The sequence below is a fragment of the Phocoena sinus genome, chromosome 8 (genome assembly GCF_008692025.1).
Source record: "Phocoena sinus isolate mPhoSin1 chromosome 8, mPhoSin1.pri, whole genome shotgun sequence".
Classification (NCBI taxonomy): Eukaryota; Metazoa; Chordata; class Mammalia; order Artiodactyla; family Phocoenidae; genus Phocoena; species Phocoena sinus.
The window spans coordinates 12,447,013-12,470,684 of record NC_045770.1 but is presented as its reverse complement, the minus strand read 5'-3'; the positions used below and the strand labels follow the sequence as shown (position 1 = coordinate 12,470,684).

Genomic DNA, 23,672 nt, shown 5'->3' with positions numbered 1-23,672 from the left:
CAACCTTCAAGGTGCGGCCTGAACAAAGGGTATTTTGAAAACACTTCCCAAGTGGTCTAGATGGTCATTAAGGTTTAGGAGCTTCAATATGCTTCCAGTATACATTTCCAGGCTCATTGCCCATTCATTCAACCAGCAAACATTTATTGCACCTGCCTCTGTACCAGGTACTAGGGAAACAAAAATGAAAAGAGTGTGATCCTTACTCTTAAAGGGCTGGCAAGACAAATGACCCAAACAAGACTATTTATTATTTCCCAGACATGGCCTAAATGCTCACAATTCTGCTCAAGGTCTTCTCTTCTTAAGAATGTCTGGGCCCCTCAGCATCCTACCTGTGCCTGTCCTGATCAACCAACTCAGATGCTCTCTTTACCCCATTTGCATCTCCACACTTATGTTTGGTTATCTCTTCAAACTTACTTTCCCTGGTATTAAAACAGATCCAGAGAGGAGAGAGGGTTAACCCAAAGTGAGGTAACAACAACAATAGTTAACATTCATATAACGACTTCCATGCACCAGCCATTGCTGTAAGCACTTTTCACATGTACCATGTGTAGAATTCTTGCAATAACTTTATGAGACAGCTATTATTATTATCCCCATTCTATGAATGAGAAAATGGAGGCACAGAAAAGTAACTTGTCCAAAGATACACAGTCAGTAACAGAGCCAGGTTTACCCTCAAGCCTTATACTCTACTGCCAAGTTGGTGACAGGGTTGACATGAGAAGGAATATGTAACTCTAATTTTCAGGCCTGAGCGCTTCCCTGGAAATTAGTTATTTGTGTGCTTGTTTCACAACTTAGACTCAGGTGTGAGGGCAGGGACTATGTCTTTCATCTCACACAGTGCCTAGCAGGGGTGCAAGCACTCAGTAGGTGCTCTACAACTGGTTATGGGATGGGCTGTCCCATCGTGGGGGGAGGGGATGGATATTTATTCTAACAAACAGACAACAAACAAACACAGAAGCAAGGGCAACAGCCTGCAGGTCTCACGTCACCACTAGGTCATCATCACCCCCTCACCACCACCGCCCCGCCCCCTCAGGCCTGCGCGAAGAAGGAGGACCCTCCCGCCCGCTTTCTGAACAGTCTCTCGTCCAGCTCTGGCTGTGCGCTCCGTCCTCCCAGCCAGCAGGTGCCCCCAGACCACCGGCTCCTCCTCTACAGCCGTCAGAGCCTCGTCCTCTCTCCATCTTTCCGCTGCTTCCTGCTCCCGGGATCCGGGCCCTGAGCCCCGGGGCCGGGATTCCCGAGGCTTCCCGGGGCGCTCGGCCAGGTAACTGCGCGGCGGGGACCGCCCGGCTCCCGCGGCCGGGATGGGCTCCGGACGTGGATGGCCCGGCCTGCGCGGTCCGCTGCGGGGGAAGGAAGCGGGCAGATGGCCTGGCCTGGCCTCTGAGGGGAGGGGAGTTCCTTCTGCCTTTGGGCGCCGGCGCGGGCGCCGGGTGGGATGCTGGCATAGTGGTCCGGCTCAGGTGTGCCCAAGCCGGGCGTGACCACAGGGTAGGTGGGCGTGACCACAGGGTAGTTAGGCGCGTCCGGGGGAGATGCGCTCGCGGTGCCTGCCAGGCGCCGAGGTTGCTGCTCGCTCCGGCCACGCCTGCTCCGAGGCCCAGAGCCAGGTGGGCCCGCCCAGCGCTCCTCCTCCCGAATCTGGCCCTGGACCGGGAGGAGCAAAGACAGGAGCCTTGGAATTCTGAGCTGGAACGGCCATCGGCCATCTAAATACCCTGTCATTCTTTCACCCAAGAGTGAAAAGCCGAAACGCGGAGATGGAGTGACTTTCCCAAGGTCACAGAGTTGTATCTGCCATTTATAAATGTCTATTCTTTTATTTGTTTGTAAATGGGCTACCGTGTCCTCTGTTCTGCCAGGGAATTAGGATTCAGGGAAGAGGACTCTAAAAATACTAATCGTTATATCTAAATGAGCTGATCCGCTTTACTGGCCGGTGACCCTGGCCTTTAAAAGGAAGTGGGAGAGGACAGTTCTTTTCACTCTGGGTCCTTTGTACCTCTGGCCCTTGCTCTGAAAATTGGCCTGGATGTTTTACGAAATTATCTCAGAACTCCTTGTCAGAACTGGGCCGGATCATAGAGTTCTTTTCAATCCTTTTTTCTTTCCTTTCTTCTCTCTCTCTCTCTCTCTCTCTTTTTTTTTTTAAACTGAGGCTCAGGAGGTGAAAGTGATTGTTCACACTCTTATGGCTATTTAGGGGCAGAGACAGAACTGGAACTCAGGTCAATGACTGACAACTGCTGTTTTCTAATCTGATTTCAGATGAAAGCTGTACAGCACTTGACCTTCATAAAGCCCTCTCTGGATAGCATTCTTGGGAGTGGCTTGTGTATTGAAGTGTGTTGGCCCACAGATACTATTTCGCGTGTCAGAATAGGGTTAAGCAATAAGTGTAGCCATGCAGAAAATTCCTGCTGAGATGAGACAGATATGTGAAATGTTTTTTATTTCTTTATTTGTACTTTCAACAGAGGAGCTAATGAATATTAATAAGGACATCTTGGCTATTTTCAGATTTTAGTCCTATCTGACTATATTGACTCCATTACACTCATTCTTGTCCTGAAATATTTATCACCGGTAAAAAATTTCAGTCAGTGGCTTTCTGACGTTGTTTCATTTTTAACTAAATAATTGTCTTAAAGATATTTTTATATCTTAACAAAAACTCCCCACTTGTACCTCAAAATGCTGCTTCCCCCTTGGTCAATCTTTGAGTTGGATTTCAGAACTGAATAGAACTAGGAGTTTATTTTTTTTCCCTTCCAAACTATTTAGGTCTTTGTTTAGTTCTGTCTTTAGGTTTACCTCAAGTTTTGATTTTGACTGATAAACCCATGATCCAAACCCAGACTTCAGTTGAGTTTAGTATCAGCTTAAAACCACATTAAACTGCCATGTGTCATATGACTTCTAGCAGAGACCACAAGTGGTGGAGGTGTTTTTCCGTGAGGGCTTCTTATTGAGATTTTTGAAATATGAACACATTATCTAATACACATATTAAATTACTTGTGTATTGTAGTCCAAGGTCAGTCATCACTGGGAGGTTATTGACATTTACTCATCATAACAACATATACCATATTAGACTATCTGCTAACTCAGAATGCAGTTCCTGCTTTTCGGTTTACGGTTTTGACCAGTTATCTCTAAGGAACACGCAATCAGAAATACAGCCACGCTTCAGTAGAAGATTCTTGGCTCTGTAGATAAGGAAAAAGTGTTTCCGGGAAGGCAATATTTTTGTACTGTCTTAGAGTAGAAATGAAGACGTATACACAAAATGACCCAATGCTGTTTTCTTAGGGTGCATCCTTTGTTTTTCTGGTTTTGGTCTTTTCATCGTAGGATGGCCTTAGCTCTGTGTCTGCAGGCGCTGTGCAGCCTGGGGGGCTGGCTCTCGCTCTACATTTCTTTCTGTCGCCTGAATAATCACCGAAGCTATGAGTGGAGCTGCCGGCTGGTTACGTTCACCCACGGAGTCCTCTCGATAGGTCTCTCAGCTTATATTGGCTTCATTGATGGCCCTTGGCCTTTTACCCACCCAGGTAGGTGGGAGACATTAGAGAATTTTCCCTTAGGAATTTATGATTTGGGGGTAGTCTTCGAAGGATGGGACTTTTCCACAGAATTTGTATAATACTGAAGAATATTGAAGAATAATTACTATTATAATGTGCTTTGGGAGTCTCCATTCATCTTCATTGTTAATGCTGATTTGTATGTGTCACCTATTGTTTCTGCTTTTCATAACTCTCTATTTTTTAAAAAAATCTTGATTGCTTTTTACAATTTAATCGACCAAAATGTATAAATAATAAAGCTAATATCAACATCTACCACCAGCCCCAAACAGACACTAATGCACTGCATTAAACATACTTTTTGGTAACCTGCAATCTTTACTTGATTGTATATTCAAAGGACATCATCTTTCCATGTCTATATATATAGATCTTCCTTATCCTTTTCAGTTGTTATATAATATTGTGTTGTATGCATTTACTATCTTTTATTTAACCAATGCCTCATTATTTGGGGGCAGCTATATTAATTTTTAAGCTGCTAGATGTACTGATACAAGTGTTACTCCCTTAGAATACAAAACCTATATCCCCTTGAATTAGTTTGCTGGGGCTGTTATAATAAAATACTACAGACTGGGTAGCTTAAACAACAGAGATTGATTTTCTCACAATTCTGGAGGCTAGAAGTCCAAGATCAAGGTGTTGGCGGGTTTGATTTCTTCCGAGGCTTTGCTCCTTTGCGTGCAGAGCTGCCTTCTTGCTGTGTCTTCACATGGTCTTTCCTTTGTGCCTATCTACATCCTAGTCCTAATGTCCTTGTTTTATAAGAACACTACCCTAACATCCCTATTTTAACTTAATTACCTCTTCAAAGGCCCTATTTCCAAATATAGTCACATTTTGAGGTACTGGAGTTTAGGGCTTCAACATACGAATTTTGGAGGGACATAATTCAGTCCATAAGTTCCCTAGAATATGATTTTTTTTAATTCCTTAGATTCTTTCTTTTTATAATTTCTTTAGATTCCCATATTGAGCTTCTGAAATTTCCCCCAAACTGTCAAACTGATAGGAAGCAACTCTTAAGCTTTATATTTTATATGAAGGCTCTTAATGGATTCAAAACATGTCAGGTCCTTGCACCCTATGTTCTTGGACATGGGAACATACTAACTTTTGGGGTTCTCTCCAGAGTCCACTTTCAAGACGAGTTAGGGCCACCAATGTCCAATAATCTAACCCATTAAGCTAAGAAATTAATCTGACATTTGGGACAGAATAACTTTTCCATTATGGTTTATTACAGGATATTGAATATAGTTCCCCGTGCTATACAGTAGGACCTTGTTGTTTGTCCATTCTATATATAATAGTTAGCATCTGCTGCTAGTGGGAGAGAATAACTAAAAGAGTCTAGAAACAGAGCTTTAGCTGGTTAAAAAAAAAGAAAAGAAAGAGAGTGTGTAGGATTTTAATTGAAAGAACAAAGAAACTGGATTTTATGCTGCTACACAGAGAGGACGCTGAGATAATTGCTGGTGCGTAAATCACTCATTGAGATCTGGTGCATCAGAACAGCATTTCCTGGGCCCTGTAACATTGGTTTGATAAAGACCAAAGTTTTAGATTTTAGTGTTTTGGTTTTTTTTTTTTGGTTGCCTTTAAAAAGCACGTGCCTGCAGTTGTTTTCAGTGATTCAGAAAAGCTTGAGAAAGAGCAACCCAGGATCTCTGCGTGAGGTAGCACGATTCCCAGCCACTCAATTTGCTTCTGTCTTGGTTTATTTCAGGCTCACCCAATACACCTCTCCAAGTGCACGTTCTGTGTTTCACCTTGGGCTACTTCATCTTCGACTTGGGCTGGTGTATCTACTTCCAGTCTGAGGGGGCCCTGATGCTGGCTCACCACACACTGAGTATCTTGGGCATCATCATGGCCCTGGTGCTTGGAGAGTCAGGCACAGAGGTCAATGCAGTCCTCTTTGGAAGCGAGATTACCAATCCCTTGCTACAGATGCGCTGGTTTCTTCGTGAAACAGGCCATTACCATAGTTTCACTGGAGACGTGGTGGATTTCCTCTTTGCAGCTCTGTTCACTGGAGTGAGGATTGGTGTAGGAGCTCACCTCCTCTTCTGTGAAATGGTCTCACCCAAGCCCAAGTGGTTTGTGAAGGTCGGGGGAGTTGCGATGTATGCTGTGTCTTGGTGTTTCATGGTTAGCATCTGGCGTTTTGCATGGAGGAAAAGCAGCAAGAAGTACCACACCTGGAGAAGCAGGCGGAGTGAGGAGCAGCAGGTAAAACACAATGGACATCTCAAGACGCACTAGCCAAGGCTTGCTCCAGACGATGGATTGGGTTAAGTCAGCCACGGGAACCAGGTTGGAGATATGGCTGTTACAGAATCCTGCTTAGGACGAGCTTAGGTTTCTAAAAAGGGCTAAATTTATCCATCTGTTTGGTCAGTCTTGGAGCGGAACACATCCCAGTATTAAAACACTAACTTCTGCCGCTGTGCAGTTGTAGAAAGTGAGACTACCAGCAGTAGCTGTAAGTCAGAACTGTGAGGTGAGCATGCTGCATTCCTTTTAAGTTGTGGTGACCCTGGCTCCTTTGTCTCTGGGAGGCTTGGTGATCAGACAGCCTAGAAAGGAACTCAAAAAGCATTAGTGCTGTTTCTTCCTTATTCCTTTGAGAAGTGACTCCTTCAACAAATACTTATTCCTACTTTCTGTGTAGCAGCTTAAAGAAATGCACCTCATTTACTATAAAGTGAGGAACTTTCAGGAAGATACATGCCTTTGGCATTCTGAGCATTGGATCAGGAAATTGAATGGGGGGACAGAAGGATGAGAGAAGGATGTGGGTGAAACCGTGATGGGGGGGGCTACTTACTGAGCCTCCCTATACCGTATACTTGGTATATACCATAAAGGACTCCCTGTACTTGGGGGTCCCAAGATCACCCTCAGGCTTGGTGCTCCACTAAGAGGACTCACAGGACTCAGCACACAGTTGTACTTAGAGCTTTGCTTTATTACAGCAACAGGATACAACAGAAGATCAGCCAAGGGAAAAGGCACCTGGAGCAGAGTACAGGGGAAACCAGGCCCAAGCTTCCAGAGCCCTCTCCCAGTGGGATCATGCAGGATGTGCTTAATTCCCCTAGCAACGATTTATTCACAATATGTGTGAAATGTCTAGAAGGAAGCTTGTTAGAGACTAAGTACCCAAGGTTTTAATGGGGGGCTGGTCATGTAGGCAGTCTTTTCCTGACTCCCAGAAGGAAAGGAGGTTTTCACTGTGAACCACATTGTTTGCAGAAACAGTTTAGAGCCAGTGAGCCAGTCTCATCAGTTCATGTGGGAACCTTCCCAATGAAATCGAAGTCTTCAGATGTCAGCCAAGGGCCAACCTTGCAAACAGCCCTTTCCAGGCCTACTATATTAACTCTTTTCTGCACAAAAACCATAGAGCTAGAGCTTTGGATGAGAGATGAATGAGGTGTGGGCAGATTTACCGGGCCCTGTTGTACGGGTTCTGCCCTACCAGGAAAACTCTGCCAGTTCTCAGGGCTTTTGCGCATTAATCTCCTAGGCATGAGAGGCTGTGACTGAATTCCACAGGGATTTACCATGTGGATTCCACTGGGCTTGAGATGCCAGTTCAGGTTTCAGCTCTGCTATACATACTGCAAACCGGAACCAAAGACCAAACGTCCTGGCCTCAGGGTGATGAGGCTGTTTTCTTTTCTCCATTTCAGATGCATTACCTGTTCATCCTGTTACTACTTTTTCTCTGGAAAAGGTGCCACTCTCTCTGGATAATATGTTATGACAAGGTCCGTGTTGGAAGGAAAAAATATTTCTTAATCAGTAGTCTCTCAGCTAGGAAAAGCAAGAATGTAAGTGTAGAGGAAGGGCTTAGGAATCGAGAATTCTTCGTTCCTTTGAACTAGATTGGCTACTCACCTGCCAGATCATTTGGGCAGGTCACTTGTTTACTCTGCTTCAGTTTAAACCCCATTGTCAATTAAGGAAATACCCCGTTGTGAATTTCACAGAGACATTAGGTGGTGTTTTATTAATGCAGGTCTTTAACGTAGGGCTTTTATGGGAAAAAAGGGAAGTTTTATTTATTTGTTTGTTTGTTGTTTATTTATTCATTTGATTGCCTTGTTGAGACCAGTGGTGAGCGAGTAGCTCAGCTGATGAGCGAGGGTATGGGGATGTTGAAGTCAAGGCTGGATGTGAGTAGGAAGTATCAGCCCATTCGATGGTAATCCTAGCCTAATGAGTGGTCTTGAAGATGGACGTCATTGTCTAGGTATGACCAAGTGGTTGGAACTGCATGAGGTCATCATTGCTCTGGGAAAGCGGCTTTAAAGGCATGTTAACCGTGGGTCTTTTAAAATGACTGTCTTCTGGTTAAGGAGATTTGCTGGACATGAGAATAATCTGACAGTAGCATCTCCATCTCTTTTTTTCTATTATCAGTATCCCTGAAATGCTGGTTAGCTTCTTTCCAACAAAATTGTGGTCCAAGTAGGATGCTGGGGAATGCTGATTTTAGCAAAAGCCTGGTTAGAAAAAAAAAAAAAAAAGAGTGGCTTGGCACAAAAGAAAAAAAAAAAAAAAAGAAAAGGAAAAAGCCGTCTCTTGAGTTTTGGCACAGTGCAAGCTGTCCCATACCAGACAAATGAATAGACTTAATCTGGTACCATTCTTTTCTCCTTCCACCTCAGAAGTGAAGGGATTGCAGACCTTGCTCTTTTAGGGGAATGTACTTAGGTTTCTTGAATTTCGAGAAACCTATCTAGTGATAAGGGAAGGAGAATCCCTCGTTTCAGCTTTTCTTGCTGTTGTAGCTGAAAACTCTGAAGGAAACTCGCTGAGAGAAAAATGTGAAATGAAGGTGGCTCAGCAGTTAAGATGCTGAGTCTGTTCACGAGGAGGCACATGAAGGGCTAATTAACATGTGGTGTGGTTGGACACGTGAAGTACGCATTTGCATTTAGATTACTATGTAATAGTCATTAACACTGCTCGAGAAAGATTTATATTTCAGTGAGATTTGTACTAAATTTTATAAAAATAAACAACTTTTTATCAACCCAGAGTCTGGCTTTATGTCTTTGTTCTGGTTCTGCCAGAAGCTTAAAAAAAAAAAAAAAAAAAAAGGCGGGCTTCCCTGGTGGCGCAGTGGTTGAGAGTCCGCCTGCCGATGCAGGGGACACGGGTTCGTGCCCCGGTCTGGGAAGATCCCACATGCCGTGGAGCGGCTGGGCCCGTGAGCCATGGCTGCTGAGCCTGCGCGTCCGGAGCCTGTGCTCCACAACAGGAGAGGCCACAGCAGTGAGGGGCCCGCGTACTGCAAAAAAAAAAAAAAAAAAAAAAAAAAGGGCTTTTGGCTTGCAGAAACGTTGACCCATATTTATACTTATCGGTAAAATACTTCGTAGCTGCTCTTATCATCCACCATTCCTAATACTGCTTACCTTTTGAGGCAACAATCTACATATAGAAAACAGTTTGCCAAAAGAAGGAGGAAGAACTTAATTTCTTTTTTTGCCACCTGTTTGAGCAGTTGCCTTCAGAATGATGATGTCCAGTTGGGTCCACAAAGACAGGCCCTTCGGCTGTCCTCGGACTCTGCTTCCCATGCCTGGAACAGTGTTAGACACATAGTAGGTGCTCAATATGCAGGTTGAAAGAATGGATGAAAGCATGAGGTTGTAGTTTAGAATTACCCCCCACTGGAAAACGTTCTCAAAGAGCATGCACAGTGGATGGTGTCACCAATGTCATTTTTCTAGGTAAAGGACTAATGTCCCTGGGGCGTGTGTTCTGCTTAAATTGGTGTGACTCTTCTGAAGGTATTCTATACACAGACTTAAAACAGTCTAGAGCTATCAACGGCTGTAAAGAAGCTTTCAGGGACATTTTTTACCATTAGAGCTTTGTGCCTGAATATAGAGATTTTCATCATTAAAAAAAAATAGCTCTGGAGTGAATAACCACTGACTTAATTAAATCCTTTGCTTACCATCTTCTGAAGCTTTCCCACAGCAAATGCCCTCTTTGCTCACAGCTAGAACTTTGGGTCTGTTTAAGTTTGGAAAGATCTTGAAAGCAGCCTGCCAAGAGGTTTTGTATGCAAGGAAGAGAAGGTGAATTAGGAAACTTTCCCAGTTTGTTTTATTCCTGAAGTTCGTACAGTGAGGCATTCTTGAAGAGAAGAGGGGAACTCATTTTTAAAATGCATGATTTGATGAGTCATTGGGTCCAATTAATTTGATACCCACACTATAAAATTATTAGAATAGGGCCAAAAAGATATTTAGTATGTCTAAGAAAGACAAACGTCTGGGGATAAGGTTTGCATTTTGGTCATTTTTTATAGATTGATGGAGCTCTTTCCAGTTACATATAGAAAATGTGCAATTATGAGTTTTCAAGATAGAATTATCATGCTAGGGTACACCAGCAGGTGGCAATGTGTCCTGGTTGGATCATTAGGAAAGTGGCTTGGAACCCTAATCGGCTTCTATTCTTTCCCAAAATAAACATTACAAAATTAGCTGGCTGTGTGCTGAACTTAAAAAAAAAAAAAAATCAAGCAATAAAGAGTCATCTTTGGCCTCTGTTTATCTTTTTCTTTTTTTTACCCGTTCTAACGTCAGCCTTAGCTCATGCATCTATTCAGGGATAATGATCCTTTTATGCACTGTTGCGGATTGACTTTTAGAAACAGCATTGTTAAGAAGTAATTGTTTCCCCTCTCCACGTCCACTGTTTGTTAGATTTGCTTTGCCACTTGATTTCCACAAAGAGGCTAAAGACCCTTACCCATCAATACAGGTTTGAACTCTGAAAAGTCTGAAAATAGTTGGATAAAGAGACAGCCACTTCAGATGTTTGCAGGCGGAATTGAAGAAATACATTATACATGGTACTTGAATCGCTGTAATCCTGAATTATGCAATCAAAACTGGACAGTTATCTAAATCTATCTAACCAGCAGGAAAAAAAATATTATTGGGGAACTCTTCAAAGAGAACTGTAATGCTATTTACTGGATAAATATATTTTATTTTCTGCTCCCATTTCTTTCCACAACAAGCTTGTTAAGTCGCTGTGGAAAGCACCATGCTTGCTCAATTTGGCAAATAATACATATCATTTTGCCAAGGCAGAAGCAGCCTAAAAGCAACATTATACGAAGAAATCCTGGCTCCAATTCCCCAGCCCTATACACCTCCATCCTCTAACACTCTGCGTGCAGCCAAGACTGGTGCGCGGCGGCCCCTGCCCTGGGATGTGGCCAGCAGGTGCCCCAGGTGAGCGTGCAAGGCCAAAACCACTCTTTGCTGGGGTTTGTTTCACAAGAGAGGAGTGGAGTCCGGCAACCCGGATCTGAGTTCGCTTCCATCGGCCAAAAGCAGTCTGTGCGTGTTATCGGAAAAGGAAAACAAGTATGCTCCCTTAAAGAATACAAGTTTCGAGGACAAGGGGGTGGGTAATTTCCAAAAAGCCTCTTGTCCACAACTCCTTGGGATTGGGGGCGTGCTCTTTGGCGGTCTCAGGCGAAAGCCGAGTTGGTGCAAACTACGCCCCAAAGTACAGATCTCCGACATTCCCGGGGACCTGGGGAAAACGGTGGGTTGGCGGGTGGAACTCCCAGAGCCAGACGGAACCCACCTCCCTCCGCCCCGCAGAACTACTTTTTCGCTCCCTCCAACAAGACTGCGGCGGAGGCGTCCGCGCGGGGGCGGCGCACAGCCGCGGTCGGCGAGCGGAGGGCGGTACGCGGGACAGCGAGCGCGGGTCGCGCGGGCGGCGGGGGCGGCTCGGCGCGCCGCGGAGGGATCCCGGGTGAGACGGCTTCCCGAAGTCAGAGGGGAGGAGGCCAAAAAAGTGGACGGGGGAGGGGAAGAGAGAGCTCGCGCTGGATGCGGCCGGGGCCGGGAAGTCAGAACCGGAACCGGAACCCGTGCGCGCGCCTGCGATTGTCGCGCGGCCCCCACCGCTGGCGGCCTCTTCTGCTTGCCGCGCGCGCTCCCGCGAGGGCCCCAGAACCCGGCGAGCCGGTCCTGCGCTCCGCGTCGCCGCCGGCCTCCGGCGCTGGTGCTTCCAGGCCGGGTCGGACGGGAACCTCCCGCCCCTCGCGGGAACCGCCGCCTACCGGCGCGTCGGGGAGGAGCCGCTGCCGCCGTCTGTGCAGACCGCGGAAGAGCCCGGGCCTCCGAGGGATGGGTAGCAGCCCGCGGCGCTGAGAGACCAGGTTCCTGTCACCTCCGGCTGCGGGACCACCCCTTGCCCGGCAGCACCCGCGCTTGTCCCGGCGCCCGGAGCCTGGTGGGGGCGGCGAGGAGAACGAGCGGTGTCCCCCGGTCCGGGGCCATGGAGCCGCGCGCGCCTGGCGCGGGGCGGCCCGAGACGCGGCCGAGAATGCGGCCAAGAGCGGCCGGCAGCCCCAGATAGACAGCGGAGCCCAGCGGGCCCGGCCCGGCGCGGAGACTTTCAGGCCCCCAAGGCCGCGAGGAGGAGCCGACATCCAGCCCCGAGCGGATCCCACCCCGGCCCCGGAGGGACTCCCGGACCGCCTTCCCCGAGGCTCGCCGACTTCCCTCCGTGACAAAGTTTTCTCCGGTGCCTTCCCGAGGAGGATCGCTCCTTAGCTCTAGAACTCGCCTGCTGGCGGACTTGCTCGGCTTGATTTGGGAGATAACTTGCCTCGCTCCCACCCACATCCCCTTTCCTTGACCACTTCCAGTCGGACGTTCTAGATGACTGAATGGAGTTTTGAGTTGGACTCTTGTGTCCCCTACGGAGTCGGGCCTGATCCCAGAGCGCTGGGGGTGGGGTGGAGGTGTTACTGTAAAATGCAAGTTGGATAAAAGGAGGACCTCTCGCCAAAGGGCCCCAATGAGTGGCACACAGTCTACTATCACCGACAGGTTGGTATGAAGCTCCCCCTGCGCTTAGCCTCCCAGGATGGGGCCCGACCTAGCAGGAGGGTCAGTGATTGCTGATTGCCTTTGCCGAGTGAAGTTGACAGGCAGCGGACAGAGGGTTATTTCCGAGCTCTGCAATTAGTCTGGCGTTGCTGCCAAGTTACCCGGTTGATTGAATTTGGAAACGTAGTTTTGTTTTGTTTTTTCTGGAGAGAAACTTTTCTCCAGATTCTCGGAGGAGGGGTAGGTAAAGCCACGATTGTGTTTTTCTGCCCTTAGTGTGCATTAGGATTCTGTACTGATCTTGGAACCAGAGAGAGGAAGGTCATTTTGGGTGAAGGTCAGTGCCCGATGTCGGCTGGGGTATTGGTGCATCGTCAGTTTTACTCCTGTCCTGTAGTTCTCTAGAGGCTGTTGCATTTTAGGACTTTCTGTTTGTGAACTTCACTCTGAGACTGCCGCATGATTTATGAATTTGATGTCCTTGAAGCATTGACTTGCGCAGTGTTTATTATCTAATAGTTTTCCAGAATGTTGGAAGTACTAGTAAATCACAGGTTCCTGGTGGGAACAGTATCAAGGAACTGAAAAAGGGCTCGGGAACATCATGGGGCTTGATCTTAATTATTGCATTTTTAGGATTTCATATTCCAGAAACATTTGCATTTAAGGGGTGTAAAGCCTAAGCGAATTATGTAGTAGAAGCTGGCAGGTGGATTTGTTGAGTTGGGTGAGTCCTTTATAGTACTTAACTGTGTTGCTTGGTGGTGGTTGGTGAATTGAGCTTAAACCATTTGTGGTTTCAGTGGAGTTCCCTTACTCTTAAGAGTTATTCTTTGGAATATTAGGTTAAGTGATAAAAGCATATTCCTTTACTATATTTTATTTATCAGTTTAATTATGACATTGTATCCAGGTCCCAAGTTTCAGTCAGCTTTTATTTTTTTTTTTTTTTGGTCAACCTTCAAACTATTACATCATTAAAAAAAAAAAAAAGATCAAATAACTGAAGTAAGGGCCCAAAGAAAGCACTTTGATGAGAAGTACAACAATAGTACTCCAGCAGAAAGTAGTTGAATTTCCTAATAAGAGAGTTTCACCCAATTGTAAGACTCATTTGTTGATTTTAAAAGGGCCAAATTCCATTGTCATACCATAACAGCTACTCCAGAAACAGAATTTCCTGTTCCTGTTGATGCTTTTCAGTATCACGTGAATGTTCACCTAAGAGATTCCATTAAATATTTAAACTATTTATTCTCTGTGTATTTTTTTTACTGTGTTTAATTTTCAGCTTCTCAGAGTACATTTAATACGAGTAGCAACAATGCTTATCTTGATTTCTTCTAGTTATTCCCATTTCTTTTCCTTTCAGGGTGTTTTTTGCCTCTGAGAAATCACTTTCATGGGTGTGTGGGTAATTGTTTTCCTTGTTCATTCAATTCTTGCCTTCTCTGTTGACCCTGCAGACAAGTCTTATTAGGAACTAATGTGGTGTTGGTAGTTTTCATTGCAATAGTAGGGGTGTTTAATTTTGTAGAAACAGAACCTAGGGTCGCTAGCTCATTCCGCATGAAAATCACCTAAAAGCCCCCAAGTAATGACGTTTCTTCTTTGCTTCTCAGAGATTTTCTTCCTCTTTCCATTATCTTGGAAATAAAATCTTGGGATTTGTATTTTCTGTAACTTAGATGAGATAAAAATGTACAATAAGCATGAAATTAATTAATGCCTGTTTTTTGCCAGGCACTGTGCTAGGCACAAAGGATTACGAGATGAATATTCTAAGATGAATCTGCAAATTGGTTTGGGTATTAATATTCTTGGATGAGTTCAGGTGCTGCCTGATTTCACATATTCTTTAAAAGAAGAAAGACTTTAAAAGCCACCTAATTTAATGTGCATTGCTGAGAGAGTATAGATTTGTGTTTCTTTGGAATTTACTACTAGTTCCCCCCACCACACACAAGATTTATTCTTATGTGACCATTGCTTTTTCTTTAAACGTATCTTATTCTGTAAATATCAAGCATCCATTGGCTCTTAGGAGAGTAGCTGTCCCTGATTTGAACATAGGTAGGGGTGAAATCTGGAAGTACTGGTTTAGTGTTATTTCTGTGCCAGGATGCCTTAATAAAGTTATGAGTGTAGAATAGTTCCTAGCTTCTTCTCAGCCTTACCTACCTCATCCTCTTTTCTCATTGTCTGACTCCAGTGACCTGTAGGTATATTTTGCTGATTCTAGAGCTATTGGCAAATTAACAGTGCCTTTTTAAAGGTCCTTTCAAGTTTGAAGTACTGTGTGTGGTGTGGCTTTGTTTTGTAGAGTGTGCTGACCCACCAGGCCAGCTGTGTGAGTTAGAGTTCTTTCATTGTGGTGCTTCTGACTACAGAGTCTGTCTGTCCTCAGTTGAAATCAGACTAGCTGGTTTTGGGCGTTGTTCTGTTTTGCAGTTTGTGGCAGGCGACACATGGCTGAACAAGATAAGAAGGGTTTTATTCTTGTGTTAGGGACGTGCTGGGGCTGGGATGGAATTCAGCTATGTTTAGGCTCTGATTGGTTACTTTGGATACTCAGAACTCTGTTATATCCTGTTATTATTTTGCAGTTAAATTAACACATTTGTTTACTACCATTTTTTTCCTCTTCATCCTCTACTCCTCAGGCTCTCCAGCCCCCCTTTTAAAGGCGTAGTTATCAATTTAAAACTCAAACTGTGTGTTCACGGTAGCTACTGTTTTTATGTAGTGTATCTGAACTGTTAAAAAAAATAAAATCTAACCAGCTTTTGAATACCATCCAGTGTCTTGCTCTGTAACTTCTTTGAGACCTGGAGACTATGTTTTTCAATTTTTAGAACCAGCACTTTAAAAGTGGTAGGAATATCTGATTGCTGCTGTTCGGTTTACATTGATTGCTGCATTCAGTCCTAAAATATATCCTAATTGTTTCTGATCCTCCTAGATGCTTGTGTCTCCCTGAGAGTTTAGGGGTTGTGTGGCAATTGGAATTTCTTCTGAGGGATACGAGGAGAGAATGCTTTTTCAATGGACTGAGTAAATTATTTCAGGCTATCTTCTAGAACAGTGAGTTTTCAGGGACAATACAGGTGGGATTTTGTTATAAAGGTCTTTGTTGAAGTAAATGAACTTTTGTCTAGGACTTGTGGATTTTGTTGTTTTTGATTTATAGATAAAGGTTTTAAATATATTGGCTTTTTTTTTTTTTTTAGCACTGTAAGGTCAGCTTTAAGCTTGTTTAACTGAAGCAGATTTTTTGTTCTTTGTGTTTTTTGTTTTTTTTTTGAAGCAAGTTTTTAAAGTGAGCCTGGAAACCTGTGGCTTTATATGCATTTACCCAGTAATTAGCGTTTTCATTCATGATACTTTTTCTGCCAACACTGCCATATAAGAATGCTTTTGGTTAAAAAGCAAAACAAAACAAAATTCTGTATGTGTGCTATCTTCAAGGCTGCTTGAGTCACCTGCAAGGTGAGATTATTTGTCACATTCACTTACAAAATCAGTCATTTGATAAATACCAAATTGAAAGTGGGGACCGGGATCACAGTGCTAGCTTCGTATTCAATTTCATGCTGTCTGTTCTTCTAGTTGTTCAGTTTAAAATCCTGATTCATACAGGTATGCAGTAGTACATTCACTTGTACACTTTTACGTGAGTCAACATGTACAGTCCGAAGTAAATTTTTTTAAAAGTACAGAGCTATAGTCTTACAGATAAATGGCACATTTAAAAGATGTTCATATGTATTCAGTGAGATGACAAGAGAAGCTTTATTTGAATCATTACAAAAATATGTTAACCTGGTAATACCACTTAACACATTAGTGGCTTCCAGTTGTTAAAATGTAGCATATGACATTGAGTTAACATGTACGACTTTTTTAAAATTTCAATTTAGGAAATGATATTTGAGGCATACATGGATGAAACCCATAAATGGTGGATTTTACATATTTTTCTGTGGAGCATTGTGATTCTAGGGAAAACAGTTGGAAAATCTTTGAGTAAACAAAATGTGATTGCCTCTTCTGAAAGCTGTCTAGAAATGGGTATGAATTGCCTACCATACTGATAACGGGTTATAGAAGCAGCAGAATATATTAATGGTTTTCCAGAGGTAATTGGAGAAGCACTTTTACATCATGGTTGTCTAACAAAGTTACTAAAAATGTTTCTTATCATATAATTGCTTATCTCCTAGAAATTGACCATGCCACATTTTCACAAACAGGGAGCTTAACTTCATTAAGTCTCAACCATTAAAACTTGGTTTGGATGATGTATTAAAGCTTCATTTGAAGACATGCTCCTTTTCCTTTTAATAATTAAGGGTCTTCAGAATAGTGGTATTTGAACTGAAGTTTTAAAATCAGCAAAATTATAAATAGTTTGTTTCCTTTGGTGTGAAATACCCTGATGTATGTATTGATATCCAACAGTAGGGTAGTTCTTCAGCTCAGCGTGAGGCAGATCATCACTTACACTTTAGGCAACTCATAGCACTTAGGTCAAGATTATAAAACTGGAAAGGATCGACCCAAGATATGACCTACATTTTCTGGCTCTCAAGGCCCCCACTTTTCACTTTAAATTATTGTCTTTATATGTATATTTTTTCTGTTCTACTTCTCTTGTAACTTTCCAAGCTGACTAAATCAGAGTTGGATTTTTCGGTTACAGGATGCTTTCTAGTACCTTATACATTCTAATTTTAAGTATCTCTAGAGGATAAAGCTCTCGTCACTTCCTCAGGAGACTGAACAACAATCTGATAGATCTTGTAGTCAGGAAGTTTTTCCTGATCTTTAGCACAGACTTTTCTTTTAAGTTGTCCTGTTACTTGTATATACTTGTTCTACCAGGCTAAATAATGATCTCCTCCCATTTTATGTTTATGTGACTGTGAATGGTTCAGACGGTTATCCACCACCCTTTCCTTCCCCCACCCTTATTCTTTGCTTAGCCAAGTTGTATGTTCTGTTGATTCGTGTCTAAAATTAACCTGTTCCTCTTAATATTCTGTTAACTTTTCTCCAACTGCTCTTCTAGTGCAAAGTGATTTTTTTCTTTTGGCGCTGTCCTACTGCAAAGTATGATATTCTATATTTTATGTTTACCCATATGCTAGAACAGCAAGTTCCAGTTTAGTTTTACTGTAATACAGGGGTCTTCAGTTTTCTCCCGGCATAGCCCAAAATTATGAGTAAAGAGATTCTCAGGATCATTTTAACTCAGTTTTACTTTAGATAGTTTTTAGAATGGATGCGGGAGATGTCACCATCGAAAAAAAAAAACCAAACAGGTTTATATAAACAGCATAATTAGCAAATCGACTAATTAAGCAATTACTCATGTTATAAAAAGCCTTGTTTACGAAGTGATTCTTTCCAATATGAGTGCCCCTAATGTAACCAGTGTTATCAGTTATATGTCAAAAGTGTAGCAAATGATAAGCCATCCTTGGTTGAAAATTAATCAAAAATGAAGATGAAACATCTCTGAACTTAGAAGTAAGTGAAGAGATGTGATTGTAGCTTTAAAGTAAAATCTCTGTTACCATATGGTGAGATACATCTGTAAGTTGTTATTCCTTTCTTTTTTTTTTTTTTTGCGGTGGTTTTTCAGTCTTATCTTAAATTGTGTGTCATTTTTTCCATTGTTTGTGCGTGTGTGGTTTTACTTTATTTTTTCTTGTTATTTCTACATATTGGTGAAAAGAAATAGACTTTCAATGCTTAGCACTATTTTTCGAGTAAGATATACTGTTATTAATGTTGAAATAATGTTTTAGTTTCTTACTGTATTTACAAGAATTGTTATTAATGATAAGTAACAGAAGGGAAAAGTGGGTACTTAAATTATTATAAGATATATATATGTAAGATTATAAAGCTTTTGAATGTTGTATTAGTAGACCTTTATCGTTGATACTTAGTTTAAAATTATTTAAATAGATGTCTTTGTTCTTTTGTGTTTTGCTAGTGATTTTGTTTCCTCAAACTTTAGAATTTTGGAAACAGGCCAGATCTAGGGCATTTTACTTTCTCTACTTAGGATATCTAGAGTACCAAGATAGCCTTATAAGAAAGAAGTTTATAAGAGAGTTTCTAACTCCAAGACAAACCTATGAAGCTAGTACCAAGAATAATTTTCAGCTTTTTGATTTTGCAGAGGTAATTCATGATGGTGCCAAAGGTCAGAGGCCCTACCTAAATTGCATAAGAATGCATTAGTGACTTTCAGTAAAAGGAGAAATATACTAAATTTTCCGTACTAAATTAACATGCACCAATGCAGCTGACAGTTTAGAGTCATACCAAAACAGGATCTCTTACTAATTCAAGTGCTGAATCCTGGTTTTTGAGATCACAGTCACATGATAGGCCTGGGTGGCTTCCCAGTGTTGAGAGAGAAGCAAATCTAATAATGGCAGTGAAAAAGTAGATTTCTTGTCGTGGGACTCTGAGTAACAATTCATGAAGAAGTTGGAAATACGTAAGAAAACCTGGTTTAGTTAACGTTTACTCTTAGCCACTTGTCACACTGCTTTGTCTTTTGTTGCCTATTGTAGGCATTTAAAGGTATTGCTCTGAGACTACAGTTTCGGTTAAATATTACATTTAAATGCTGATCTTAGGTTCACACACTTGAGCTTAAGGAGGATTTTGCAGGTCTTCTGTGGATTCAGAAAATGTAGATTATTCTATTGTTGCAAAACTGGAGACTTCTCAGCATCTGAATAAATTATATGTGAAATTGATCATACAAGGCAGAAGGTGGCTATGTCTTGTCCAGAAGAGTAACAAGTCCCCCAAATATACATATGTACTTAAATACATATAAGATACCTTGTGAAGGTGCTTAGACATATCCTTCCATAGATTTTAGATGGAAAACTCTGCCTGTGTTCCAGACACAAGCTGATCTGTTGTGGTTGTCCTGTACAGTCTCTGTGGTTTACTCAGGGGAAGTGGTTCTTGTGGGTAAGGGTCTGATCTTTTCAGAGATTGTTGGTGGCACATGCCATGCACTGTCAGCTTACTTCCTGTCTTATTGGCTGTTTGGGCAAGACCTCCTCAGGGCAAGTACTGCTGAAGGGGTATTTAAATATTTTGCAGTGGCAGGATAGATGGTTATAATGCTGTATAATACTTAACTCTCAGGCGATATGAGGGTTAAATTAATGTTTGTAAAGTGCTTTGAGATCCTAAGATGAAAAGTGTGGACATGTCCCTAATCATATTTGCAGGTTATTGCTCAAATTTAAGTAAAAGCATAGTCATGTAGTAAAGCATTAGTTTATTGGCCTTGAGACTTCTGTAACCATTCAAGTGTTGTTTAATCACCACAAGAGTCATGGTTAGAATTTTTCCTTTTCTTTTTTCTTCTAATGCTTTTTAAAATAATTTTACCCTACATGGATTAACTTAGTGGAGTAGATACCTTGTCTATAGTTAAGGCTTGTCTGTGGTTAAGGCTTATTCACAAAACTTAACACCTAGAGCGAGCTTCTTCACCAGCTTAACTGGCATACTAAAATAATGTAATTGAGAGAATTTCCTTTGAGATCGGTAGCTGCACCACCCATATACAAAACCCTGTATTTGCTTTGCTGAAACCTGAGGATGAGCAAACTGATAGAATTGCATGTGTTATACTCCTAATTTTTAAAAACGTTGTTTTCCCAGTTAGCCTTTGCCACTTTAAAGAATTAACAATGAGTGTTTTATGGAAAGAAGTTTTCTTTAAAGCTAAGTTGCAACTAATTTTCGAGTTCCTTAAGGGTAGGAGGATAGTTCTTATTCATTTTTAATCAATTATTATCTGCTTTACTATATTTTTATTCCCTTTTAATGCTAAAAAGCATAAGGAAGAAAAAAAAATCGCCCAAATTATCCAGCTATCCAGATGACGTTATTCAAGTCACACACACACACGCACACACACACACACACACGTACACACGCATGAAAATTCAAGTGATAGATAATATGATATAATACTATATAAAGTCTCCCTCTGATCTTAGCCCTATTCGTATACACCCTCTGGTTCTCAGACTCTCCCCTCAAAGATAACTGTAGTTCATTTTTGTGTGTGTCTACTTTCCTAAACATTCTTAGAATATTTTAATATTCTTGGTACCTAGCCTGTAGGAGGTGTATCTATCAGCTTTTGCTAGGTTGTGCTACCATAGCAACACCTTCACATATCCGTGGCTTACTGGTTTACTTCTTGCTTACATTGCATCTTGCTGTGGATTGGTTGAAGCATTTTTGGAACCCAATATGCCATTACGGTGGCAGAGGGAAAGAGCAGGAAAACTGCTCATGCAAACATACAATGGCTTTTAAAACTTCTACTCAATCAAGGTGTACATTACATCACTTACGTGTCCTTGGCCAAAGCAGTCATATGGTCACGCTCATTGTCAGTGGGCCACGGATGTATACTCCTCCCACAGGTGGCATTGCAAGTCAAATGATAATGAGTGAGGCTGTATAATCCTCTTAAGAAAGGAAATGGGAGAGTGAATAATTAGGAGCAATAATATAGTCTACCACTGGAGGTGATCAATAAATGCTTGTTAAATGTGAAAGTTTTTTTTTTATGGAATATTTCAAGCATATACAAAAGTACAGAGAATAGTATGATAAACCTCCATGTTCTCATCATTAGCATCAATAACATTCGATGTACGGACCATCTTGGTTCATCTGTTTCCTTTCCCTGCTTCTCCACTGGATTATTTTGAAGCAGTTGCTGGATATCATAATTTCACCCATAAATATTTCACTGAGTATCTCTGAAAGATAAAATATGAAAGTGTAACTTCTTTTAGTAAATTCTTACTATTTAGTTGGAGGTAATGGTACTGTGGACTGACAGGTGTCAAGTAGGAAAGGATGTTCATGAAGTATGTCTAGGATTTGACAGCTAGAAAGTTGTTTTGATTTCATTTTGAGTATTTCTGGAGGAGGCTTACAGCAGAATGTCATCTATTTTTCCAATTCCTCCTCTTCTCTACTTTAGTGCGTGTGTGCGTGTGTGTGTGTGTGTGTGTGTGTGTGGTATAAGCAGGTAATTAACCTCTGGAAAAAAATAACATTGCAACAGATTTGATTTGCAGGAGGTTCCATTTCTCACTGAGCCTCTGTTGGAATGATGCCAATTGAAAGGAATCCCAGCCCTTAATAGCACTGAGTCTTCTGGGAGTTCCCAGTCAGTGATGTTATTTACTCTGGAGACGAACATCAGAATCATTTATAAAAATTCTTTATTCACCTCTGCTGTTTGCTGTGCAGAGAAAGGTTCTATCAAATCTTTAAGGAGATCCCTAAGATGATATAAAAGTATGGAAGTGAGTCTGTCTCATTTTAGTTTAGAAATAATTAAAGTCACTTTCAGCTGCTCAGGTTAGTTCATCTGAGGGCCTTTTTAAAGCCTCCATTTTGACTCAAGACTTCATAGATTTTACTAGCATATAGTGTAATACAGTAAGTTTACTCATCATTTCTATGGTTATGGGAGTAATAGACATTATATTACGGATCTAGAATCTTAAGTTTCACAGGACATACTTTGGGGAGGGGGAGTTATGTAACAGTGGGAATCAAATTAAACAGATATAATCTCTTCTTCAGTTTGTAGATTGGCAGGTGACAGTGAGGTGATCAGAGAGGATTTATGCAGGCTAGTGAATAAATTATTATATAGAACATGAAGAAAATAGTTTATTTTAGTATAGTGTTATCTAATTATGTTTTCTTAACTGGCTTCTTTCACTGTGCCTAGAAATACTTAGATTAAATTGGTCTTTCTAGGTATCCAAGTAGTTTTCGTTTTCTTTAATTAAGTTCTATTGCTAATCTCATTTCAGAATCCATGTAGTGACTGAAGTAGAAAATTGGCTATCATTGATTTGCACATAAAATTTTATTTAAATTTGATTTTTTCTTGGCATTGGATTGATTCTGGCTTTGGGGCAATACAGTCTATTTTTAATAAAAATAATAATAAGCAGTTTTTTCCCATGGAGAATAACTCTTTGATTTGCCTTTTTTTCATATTATTTTTCTGTTGTCTCATGATTGAAAAACATTCATTTTCAGAGATAATAGTTTGTTAGTACCTTTGTCAGAATAATATACTTGCACTTTGGTTGCATTTTAGTTGCATTTGTTTATTGCGTAATTTGGGGAATGGTTTGTGGTTTCTTGTAACTTATGTATTTGTGTTTACTTGTGCTTCTTGTGTATTTATCCAGAAGCCCTACATGATCAGAATTCTTGAGACAGTGATTAAAAGTAAATTGGGTGTGTTAGTAAATGGATGTGAATAGTTAAAAAAAAAGAGAGAGAGAAGGTTCTTACCATGCAATTATTGCATAACAGGATACAAGGTATAATTTGTTTCCAAAAAAAGAATTAAGTAAAATATATCTATTAATAAATATTAGTAATTATATTAATTTTGACTTCCCTGGCAGAATTCTTTTTGAGATTTTCTCTTCGTTAGAGATTAAAAGTAGCTTTTAAAGGAAAAGCTATTTTAGCACTTAATTATATATATATATATATATATATAGATATATATATAGATTTTAATTTTTTAGCCTTTGTAAGGGAGGAGTAGTAAAAGGGAAATGAACGAGGATGATGTAGAGAAAAGAGCCTGGGTTTTGGTGCGTCAGACTTGTTCTGCTTACAAGCCGGAAGACCTTAGGCAAATTTACGTCTCTGAACAACAGTTTAGTTTTCTCATCTGTAAAAATTGGAATAATATCACTTACCTTTAGCGTCGTCATGAAGATTAAACGAGAATGTACTTAAGTACATTAAAGAGTTCAGTAAGTTATAATAGCTCTTATTGTTTAAACCTCAGAAATTAGTTAGGTTTTCCTACAACTTTGATCTATGCATTTAAAATGATTTTTAATTCATATGTATTTGCTGCTGCTACTGCTGTGACGGTGTTTTTTCCTTGCTGTGATAATATTCCCTTTCTCTTATATTTCAAATTATAGGCTGTTCTTAGAATTAAGGTGCATTTGCAAGTGAGGGATAGACTAAAGAGACAGTTACTTCAACTCAGACTGTGAAACAATAACATCTCTAGTTACAGAATCAGTCA

At 41.4% G+C, this 23,672-nt stretch overlaps 2 protein-coding genes across 9 annotated transcripts in view; both read left to right on the top strand.

The window, feature by feature from the left end:
• The first annotated feature begins 1,218 nt into the window (after positions 1–1,218).
• Positions 1,219–8,676, top strand: TLCD5 (TLC domain containing 5). 4 transcript variants are annotated; one of them, XM_032638719.1, is made up of 3 exons: positions 3,268–3,581; positions 5,350–5,422; positions 5,780–8,676. In XM_032638719.1, the coding sequence occupies exons 1-3, from the start codon at positions 3,317–3,319 to the stop codon at positions 5,886–5,888; spliced, it is 447 nt and encodes a 148-aa protein (XP_032494610.1). In that variant the 5' UTR covers positions 3,268–3,316; the 3' UTR covers positions 5,889–8,676. The 4 variants fall into 4 exon arrangements, with proteins under 4 accessions (XP_032494608.1, XP_032494609.1, XP_032494610.1 ...); XM_032638717.1 differs by lacking the exon at positions 3,268–3,581 and adding an exon at positions 1,219–1,288 and having other exon boundaries at positions 5,350–8,676; XM_032638718.1 differs by lacking the exon at positions 3,268–3,581 and adding an exon at positions 1,752–1,803 and having other exon boundaries at positions 5,350–8,676.
• A 3,108-nt stretch (positions 8,677–11,784) lies between these two features.
• Positions 11,785–23,672, top strand: part of ARHGEF12 (Rho guanine nucleotide exchange factor 12) — a 145,030-nt gene continuing 133,142 nt past the window's right edge. For 4 of the 5 annotated variants that reach the window (XM_032639870.1, XM_032639868.1, XM_032639871.1 and 1 more), the window contains exon 1: positions 12,399–12,517. In XM_032639870.1, the coding sequence (XP_032495761.1) occupies positions 12,486–12,517 (32 nt within the window). In that variant the 5' untranslated portion in view covers positions 12,399–12,485. Of the gene's footprint in view, positions 12,518–23,672 lie in introns of all 5 variants that reach the window. The other variant, XM_032639869.1, reaches the window with a different exon arrangement.

Coding starts and splice junctions, on each gene's coding strand:
- TLCD5 (XM_032638716.1), top strand. CDS start 3,317: ATGACCCAATGCTGTTTTCTTAGGGTGCATCCTTTGTTTTTCTGGTTT. Junction 3,582..5,349: donor TTGGCCTTTTACCCACCCAG/GTAGGTGGGAGA, acceptor GGTTTATTTCAG/GCTCACCCAATACACCTCTC.